Below are 9584 nucleotides of genomic sequence, written 5' to 3' on the forward strand. Positions count from 1 at the left end.
ACTGGTGCTTCGCATTCTTTTATCGATCGGCAGTTTGCCGAGTTGCATAGCATTCATTTAGCACCTACTTTTCATCCGGGACGAGTGATCGTGCCCGACCATACGCTAGATGTTCGTGAGTTTTGCCCTCGCTGCCCAGTTCGGGTAGGCGACTGGATTATGCCAGTGGATTTATTAGCTTTACACAAATTAGGTGAGTTTGATGTAGTATTGGGTATGGATTGGTTGACACAGTACTATGCCACCATAGATTGCACGAACAGGACGGTGACCTTTAGGGAACCGAGTCAGCAGGAGTTTGTTTATAAGGGGTGTTAGAGTTCATTGTTCGCAATGACTATGAGCTCTTCGCGAGCGCGACAGTTGATACGGAGAGGGTGTGTAGCCTATTTGGCTAGTATTTCTGTGAGTGACGGAGAAGCCGTCAAGATTGATGATATCCTGATTGTGCAAGAATTTGGAGATGTGTTTCCAGCTAAGTTGCCGGATATGCCACATGATAGGGAAGTTGAGTTTGTGATAGATCTTGTCCCTGGGACTACCCCTATCTCAAAAGCACCCTATAGGATGGCACCCGCTGAATTGAAAGAACTGAAGGCACAGTTACAAGATTTATTGGATAAAGGAAATAGAGGAAAATAGAAGATTTATTAGGATTTGGATTTTGAAAATTAAATTGTCTATTGTATACCGGTGGATAAAGATTCAATAAATAAAAATTATTAAATATTTTATATATTATATAAATAAATAAATAAATAAATAATATAATCTATTCGGGTTCGGATTCGGGTTCGGGTTCGTGCTCTGATTCCGATTCGGGTTGGGTAAATACAAAATCTATATCCATATTCATATTTGTCGAATTTTTATTTTCTAATAATACCTACAATCGAATACATATCCGTTTAGCTTGAATAACTGAATCCATACCCGAATTGAAAAAAAAAAAAAACTTTGAGGTATGCATACCCATTGACATCCCTATTGTCGCCCACCCGAATAAAGAAAAAAAAAAAAAAACTTTCTCTCAAAATTTTTTTGCCCTAGCGTTCTTTCCCCTCGGCCCCGCCTGCGCCACCATCCCTTCCCCTTCCGGCCGCTCGCCGATCGCCATCAGAAACCCTCGCAGGGCCACACGCCTCCCGAGTCTCGACATGGAAGATTGGGTTCTTTAGAACCATCCTGTAAAGAACCATCCTCGCCCCGCGAGGCCGAGCATTGGAAATTCGGAACCACTCCGGCCGCGCACCACTCGCCAGTCGCCATCGGAATCCTCCGCGAGGTCGAGCATCGGCAGTTCGAAACCACCCCGGCCGCGCACCGCTCGGCCGAGCGCTGCTCACCATCGGAAGTTTGGAACCACCCCGGCCGCGCGCCGCTCGCCATCGGAACCCCCCACGTGGCCGCGCACGCAATCTGGTTTCGAGTTCCGCCGCCGCACGCCCACTTCATCTGGTACAAAACTACAAATTCATATTCTCCATGAGACCATGACTATGAGTGAAGTTAATATTTGCTATTATCTGTATGTGAAGTGCTGAATTCATTTTTTTTTTCTTTCTATTTTGTAGCTCTTTATTTTTATATTCTTAAAAATTATGAGTACAAGTATTTATGCTAATAGTATAAATTTAGAGGAAAAAATTTTAATTTAATAGCCGAATTTTTGATCCTTGGTGAACGTATAATATCCGTATAAATCACATATCCGAATAATCGGCGAATCCGTTTATTATCCGCATTTTCCAACGAATTTAAAATTTAGGATGCGAATTTTATCCGTATTATACCCGTACCGAATTTTTGCCGAATCTGAATTAACTAAGTCTTAGACTAATAGGGCATGCTTGGGAATAAAATTGTACTAGATTGGATTCATAATAATTCCAAGTTCAAATTAATCCGATATTTGAACATGCACGGATTAAATTAGCAAATTTATTGGTAATTTTATAAAAGTTCAATAACTTCAACCATTTTTTGGCAAACAAAATCTATCTAATTAAGAATTAAAAACTACTAGAATCATTATATTTGATAAAACTTTATTTGATAAAACTTTTAACCTAACTCAATAGAAAAATTTAAATCCAGAAAATTAAAAGGTGAGGAGTCGCAATTAAAAAGAAGGACCTATTTGCAAACGAGCTATAGTGGGCGCGTCTCTACACATTTTCACCAAAACCTAAAATGTAAGGAGGCATTTCATAATAGCCCATAGTTGAGGGACACGTCATACATTTTTACCTTTGAAGCACCACCGCCCTACCCTACCCACGCAAAATCCCACACTTGGAAGGGAATCAAAGGAGGCAAAATTAAAGAAGAGGAAGAGGAGCTTTATTATTCCAACCAAATTAATCAAATCACTCACAAATTTGGATTTTGGCGTGGGAGTTGAGTAAATCTCTACTTGGGCTTAGAGGATTTTTTTTTTTTCTGTGGAATTGTTATTTTCCAATGAATTTGTATGGATTTAGTACCATTTCACCAACTTGAAACAAAATTTAGTGCTGTAAATTCAATATATTTCTTCAATAATATTCGATTCCGGGGTTTGAGGAATTGTATATATATGTTCCCTTTTTAGAATAAATTGTAGAATTGGGTGAAACTTGTATTAGTTTGAGAAACCATGTCAGAAATTTCACATTTTGTAAACAATGATCAAGTTGGTTCTTTCAATCTAATGCTAGTGCATGCAAAAGATGATTTCAAGCTGGGGCCAGGTTAATTCCTAAACCTAGTTCTTTGCGTGTCGGAACAAATGGTGTTGCAGCTTCTAAGCAGCAAAAACCATGATTATGTTGGTGTGTGGCCTACAGTTGAGGGCCTTAGATACGGCGGTTGCGCATGCGGTTCCACGCACAACCACTAAAAGACCTACATGATGAACATATAACCTTTTAATCATTGAAATCTCACTGCGCCATGTTTATAACTTCTCCGGCTCGAATAAGCGTTCGAGCACCTCTAGTCCATAGTTACATTGAATGATTGATACAGTTTAGAGTTTGAGGTAGGGGATTTCTCAACTTTAATTTGTTCGCTGCGCCTTCAAAGGCAATGTTAGTTTAATGGGAAGTGTTAATTTGCTTGATCTTTTCCAACGGTCTTACGTTTGGCACGTAGTAAGAAGAGGTAGAATGATGATTTATATAAGGTTTTTGATCCAACAAAACACTAATTTACTTCAGCAGAGCAGAGCAAGCCAAACTTATGTTTCCGACATTTTATATTCTTGTAGTTGGATGTTGGCGACCTTATCAGTCATGAAAGCATTACCGAGCTGATTTTTTTTCAAGATAGTTTGAGTACCGTAGAAGTAAATCAGCTTGATTCTTACCTTTTTTTTGTTGTTGTTGTTGTTGTTGTTGTTGTTGGTGTTGCTTGCAATTTTCACTTGCTCTTAGATATACTGGATGTTGAACATTTGAGTAGGAAAAAAAATATAGGCATGTATAGTAAAGAACTGAGTCGAAGGGTTTTCATTTCAATCTTTAGAAGCCTCGCCTCATAAACAAATTGTCTTCTAGTATACATTTAGAACCTCATGATTGTAGACATTTTTTTGGTTTAGCTACATTGTTATATGCTTTTGATGCTATATAAAAGGACCGAGTAATGCTATTTTCATAGGCGTACTTATGGCCGATCGCAAATTTGTTGATGAAGACAAGCTGATATTAAGAGGATTGCAGTTCCACGGATTTCATGGAGTGAAGCCAGAGGAAAAAAAGCTTGGTCAGAAGTTTGTCGTGGATGTCGATGCCTGGTTAGACTTGAGCACTGCTGGTAAAACTGATGATCTATCTGATACTGTTAGCTACACTGACATTTATAGGTAATTCCTTTCCTGAAATATGTTATTTAATATTTTTCTTTTCTTTCTGTCTTATTGTTTGGTTTTGTGTGTAATGTGATCTGTTTGCTCTTCAGATTGTCTGAGTTCTCAACAATTTACTTTTGTTACACTTGAAACTGTTGTATTTGTCTAATTTTGTTATATGCCTCTAATTTATGTTGTTAGCAAATTACTTTATAGATATCAAAAACTGGATTGTCATCAACAATGTACAAATGATTAACTGGATTCTGCTTTTTGTAGCTCTTTTTTTTTCTCTTGTATTTGACATCCATTTTTGTTTACTTGACAAAGTTGTTCTCTTTTTCCTCTTACTCAGTCTGATATTTTTAAATGACATAATTTGATCTATAATGTGATAAAAATGACATTTATTTTTTTACAAAAATTGAAACTTCATATTTGAACAGAAGAAAGAAGCAAAGATAAAGTTCAAACTAGTAATAATGCAGCTGTTATTCTTTCGTTCTTTACCCAAATTGCATCATTCGCTTAGGTTTCTCAATCTTTGAATATGTGTTGTGCAGGATAGTTAGAGAAGTAGTGGAGGGTCCATCGCAGAATCTTCTGGAATCTGTGGCTCATCTTATTGTGAATACCACTCTCCTCAAATTCCCTCAGATCTCTGCTGTTCGTGTGAAGGTCGGAAAACCGCATGTTGCTGTCCATGGTGTTATCGATCACTTAGGTGTTGAGATACTTCGATACAAAAAACACGAGAAAATCGAGTCAACGTGAGATTTTATATTGAGCATGGTATTGTACTAAAGTAAACCGAAGTTAATTTTATGCATCTTGTTTTGCAATGTTTGTTGTCGAGAGGAAGTCGTTATTCCCTTTGTTAATTTTTGGTGATAAATCTGCTAATATCTAATTGCTATGTTTCTGCTGCTCCTGTCTAATTGCACATTCTTAGCTCATTTATTCTGAAATCTACTTGATTGTTATGTACTAATGTATTCCTCCCTTAATTTTTGCGCATGAACTTTATACCTTTTAATTGAATCTAATTTCTATTTTGGGAGGTGAAAATTGCTTCGTTTGGCCCCACTGAAGCTTCTACGTAAGTAATTTTTGAATAGTTTTCTGACTAATTGTTTGTTTTTTTTAATTTTATTTTTAAGTGGAGCAGTGAAAAGACGAGTTTTAAACTTCTGTTGCAATGAAAAGCTAAGCAGAGATTTTGTACTCGGAAAATAAAAGCTCCAATTTAATCCTTCTGATTTTAAAAAGTTGTTTAATAAATCTAAAAATAGCATTGAAAATCAAGTTAGACTCATCATAACCTTAATAATTGTTTCATTAAAATTATTCTAATACTTTCATATCATTACCACACCAGAATTTAGTTTCAAAGTAAGAACTTTAAAATTTTAGCCAATAAGTTATTTCCAGTTTCCAACAAAGTGTATCTTGAATCTTTCGCTTATTTAGGTTTTTTATCACCTATTCAGATTTTCTATATATAAGTTATTTTAGAAGCCAAGCCAAATATGCACTTATATAGCCTTTTTGGCGAACTCATGGAAGTCGTGATCAGATTACATTTCGATAACGAAGTAATAATAGCGTTCAAAGGCAAACCATAGACTTATTATGCTCCTGTTGAATATAATTTTACATGTGAGACTAATAATAATGCCCAACACTTTGATTTAGATCTCTAATATTTAGATCTCTAATCTGGCTGAAAAAACCCTTTTTCGGTTTTTGATTTTGGGATACCCATGATGAACCACACGGGCGCCTCTGCCACTGGATTGAGCTCCGGATCCGGCGAGGGGGCGAATCCGAGGAGGAACTCAAAGAGTCCCAAGTGTAAATCTCTCGTCAAAATCGCTCCTTTTTTTGTTGTTCAATTGCTATTTTTCTGACTTAGGATTTGGTTTTCGTAGTTATTATACTCGGCTAGTTGTGGATTTGCTATAATTGTAGGGTATTTTAGATCTCAAATTGGTTGTTTTACGGTAGAACCAGTTGAATTTTTGATAAAAATGTGCTTTGGAATTTCTGTTAGTACCATTAGACTCTTAAAGGTGTGATTTTGGGTTGTTGTGTTTCAGATTCCACATTCACACAGCAAGAGCTTCCGGCGTGTAAGCCGATTCTTACTCCCCAATGGGTATGTTGAGCTATCTCAATTTTCATGTGATTTTAGAACATGTTTTTTCAATATTTGTTGTAGATTAGGAGATTTAAATTAGGGTTAATTGACATGAAGATGATAATCTTATGTAGGTCATATCGGTATTCATTCTTGTCGGCGTCATCTTCGTTCCTATCGGCGTCGCTGCTTTGTTAGCTTCCAATAACGTAAGCTAGAATTTTCATGTTTCTTTTTATCTCGTTGTGGTAATAATAACAATATTTGTTGATATATCTTTTGGTTATTGTTTTTAATATACTTTGATAGGTTGTTGAAATTGTTGATCGATATGATGCCACCTGTGTGCCGAATAACATGACCAATGATAAACTTTTTTACGTCCAAAATAAAGTGATTGACAAAACTTGCACAAGTACTCACGGTAATGATATTCTGCTTTTGCATCTCTCTTACGATAGTTCTTAAGGTAGACTTAGGTTGTTTTTGGGGACAACGAGGCATATATCAAATTATCTTTCTTACCCTATGAAAATTCACTTATTAAAGTAGACATTTATATATTCTTTTATTTTGGGATAATGGGAGAGCCCAAAGAACAAAAAGAGTTATCCCATCTAAAGTTGTCCTTGAACCAAATTGCGCCTTGATTGCAATAATCATTAGTTATAATTTTATAATTACTCTCAATTACCTGGTTACTAGTTCAAAATATTTGTTTCTTTGCAGGTTCCAAAGGATATGAATCAGCCTATCTATGTCTACTATCAACTTGATAACTTCTACCAAAACCACAGGAGGTATACATCCTCCACCTTTTAAACTATTAGAACAAATATCAATTTTAACAGTTCGTAGGTGGTATTGTTATTGAACAGGTTATTGTGTTCTCCTCTTCTTTGAGTCGAATTTAGATCAAAACCTTTATATCAGTTAACAAGTTAAGTAATTTACAGAAGGTAAATATGTAGGGCATGGTGAAATGAATACCTGACCTTTGAAAAATATTCAAACTTTACTTGTTTGATTTAAATACCCATTTGTCAGAACTTAACAGTATTTTTAACTTTTCAAGCAGAAAATCCAATAACTTAAGCGGATTATTCTACTGCTTGATGGAATATTGTATAGCTTTTTCGATGGTAACTGTTAAGTTCTAAAAGAACATGGCAAAATTTTTTCTAAGACAAAAAATTATGATTAAAGCATAGATGGTACAATTTAAACTTTTAAAGTCTGTGTAGCTATTTGAAGATGAGCTATATTTCAAGTAAGGTCTGTACATAACCTTGACATTTGGTGGATATACAAAATCTCCCTCATATGTTAGTGTGCTATTTTAAGTGGTAATCCAATTCAACTTCAGGTATGTGAAGAGCCAAAATGACCAACAATTGAGAGATTCCAGCAAGGCAAATGAGACGAACTATTGCGACCCAGAGGAAACCACCCCTGATGGTTCCCCAATTGTTCATTGTGGTCTTATAGCGTGCAGTTTGTTCAATGATACGTACAGCTTTACGCGTGGCAATACAAACTTGACAGTGAACAAGAAAGACATTTCGTGGAAGAGTGACAGGGACCACAAATTTGGAAAGGATGTCTTTCCCAAGAACTTCCAGAATGGAACTCTCATAGGCGGCGGAAAGCTTGATCCTAACAAATCTGTAAGTGTAAATAGAAATTTCTCTGGTAATCAGAAATCACTCTGATTTTTTATATTTATATCCCTCCAAATCAGCTATTCAAATATATCCATGCGAAATTTGAATTTTCTTAAGTTGCCATTGAAAGTATAGTTACTTACAAAAAAACCATTCGATTAATCATGCAAATCATGGAAATGTATGTTTTGTATTGAAAGTTATCTAAAAAATGTTTTAAGTAAACAGATGTGCATGTAGACTGTAACTTCGAAGGGCATGTATAAACCCAGATTTTACAGGGATTTTTGTAGACTATTTTCAGGGATTGGAGTCAGTTTCCATTACTTGCCAGCATTGTTAATAAATCTACAGTTTACTTTTCTAATTACCTGTAGTCTTGCCTGCGACAATATACAATTTCAAGATTAGCCTGGACGTTCTTAAAGAACTCCTCTTCTTATGATATTTTAAGTATTCTTTGTGCTGCCATGAATAACATATTGCCAAAAATGATATTGATCTGAGGTATTTCTAATGTGAACAGCTGAGCGAACAGGAGGATCTTATTGTTTGGATGCGCACTGCAGTACTTCCAACATTCAGAAAGTTTTATGGGAGAATTGAGGTTGATCTAAAAGAGTACGACACCATAATGGCGACATTGGAGAACAATTACAAACGTACAGTTTCAATGGCAAGAAGAAGCTGGTGCTTTCGACCTCAAGCTGGCTTGGAGGAAAGAATGACTTACTCGGCATTGCATACCTCACTGTGGGTGGACTCTGCTTCTTTCTGGCGACATCATTTACTTTCGTATACTTGATAAAACCAAGGTGAGCAAATTATGGATTATATTATTGGCAACTTATTAGTCACAAGCTTAGGTAAAACTGAATTCTGGATTAGATGAGAAGCAGATTAAATTTACGAACTATTTTACTATTAAATTGCTAATAAGCAAGAGGTTAAAATACATAATGATACCTGAGCTGTAATGCATTTTGAAAGGTACCTGGACTATAACTTCTGATTTCAGTATATATTTTTTTCATTATTTCAATCTCCTACCTCTCCGTCTAGAATTTAACGGCACTTGTAACTTTTTGACGGAGTAACTTCTTAATGGAAACTGTCAAGTTTTGAACATATGCTGTTTCGCCAAGCGTCTTTTTTCGTCTTTCCTTATCCTGGTAGCAGTACCATTTATTTGGTTACTTTTTTGCTGTAACCTTGACAAATATGATAAGATACAAATCATATCATCTTCTCTTGACGCAGAAGAAACTCCATGAAAACCTGTCTTGCTTTTTCTCGTAATTTTTGGACAAATTTGCAATAAGTACTTCTGAAACCATGTTCACTGTTTTATTGCATTCACTGCTCTCAATAAGGATTTGCGAGCATTGTTTCTTTTATAACAATCGATCCTCGTTCATGTCCATTTTCCCCCCTCATTAATGGTGCTTGGGTTTCTTTGAAATAATGATGCGATGCGTCTATTTTGTCTGTTCCTTTTTTTGGTGTGTGTTATACTAAATTCGGTCAGTTCTTTCTTCATGCAATATAGTTGGTCTCTGAGACCAGCATTCTCATTTATTGCCTCTGTTTGCAGGAAACTCGGAGATCCATCATACTTGTCCTGGAACAGAAATCCTTCCGGCCGGTGAATACTGGCTCTAGATATTCTGTATCATGATTTGCCGGCTCACCTTGCATATTAGAAATGTATCTTGTACTCATGAGGAGACATATTAACTAGATAATCGTATATATATGTTTGGGGGTGAGCTATATACTTGTGGTAGGCTCTTATAGATTTTGTATGGAAACGAGTTTAAATTTTACATTAAAATTTAAAATTTAAAATTTAAAATCTAAATTTAAAATTTAAAATTTAAAATTTAAAATTAAATCTAAATTTAAAATTTAGAATTTAAAATTTAAAATTTAAAATTTAAAATTTTGA

The 9584-nt window shown here is 35.6% G+C and overlaps 1 protein-coding gene and 1 pseudogene across 1 annotated transcript; both read left to right on the top strand.

Annotated features, from left to right (window-relative positions):
- Window positions 996-4763, top strand: LOC109724944 (dihydroneopterin aldolase 2-like). The gene is made up of 3 exons (XM_020253939.1): window positions 996-1458; window positions 3643-3847; window positions 4396-4763. The coding sequence occupies exons 2-3, from the start codon at window positions 3651-3653 to the stop codon at window positions 4604-4606; spliced, it is 408 nt and encodes a 135-aa protein (XP_020109528.1). The 5' UTR covers window positions 996-1458; window positions 3643-3650; the 3' UTR covers window positions 4607-4763.
- Window positions 4925-9462, top strand: LOC109724943 (annotated as a pseudogene).

This window comes from Ananas comosus, linkage group 19 (assembly GCF_001540865.1).
Source record: "Ananas comosus cultivar F153 linkage group 19, ASM154086v1, whole genome shotgun sequence".
Lineage (NCBI taxonomy): Eukaryota > Viridiplantae > Streptophyta > Magnoliopsida > Poales > Bromeliaceae > Ananas > Ananas comosus.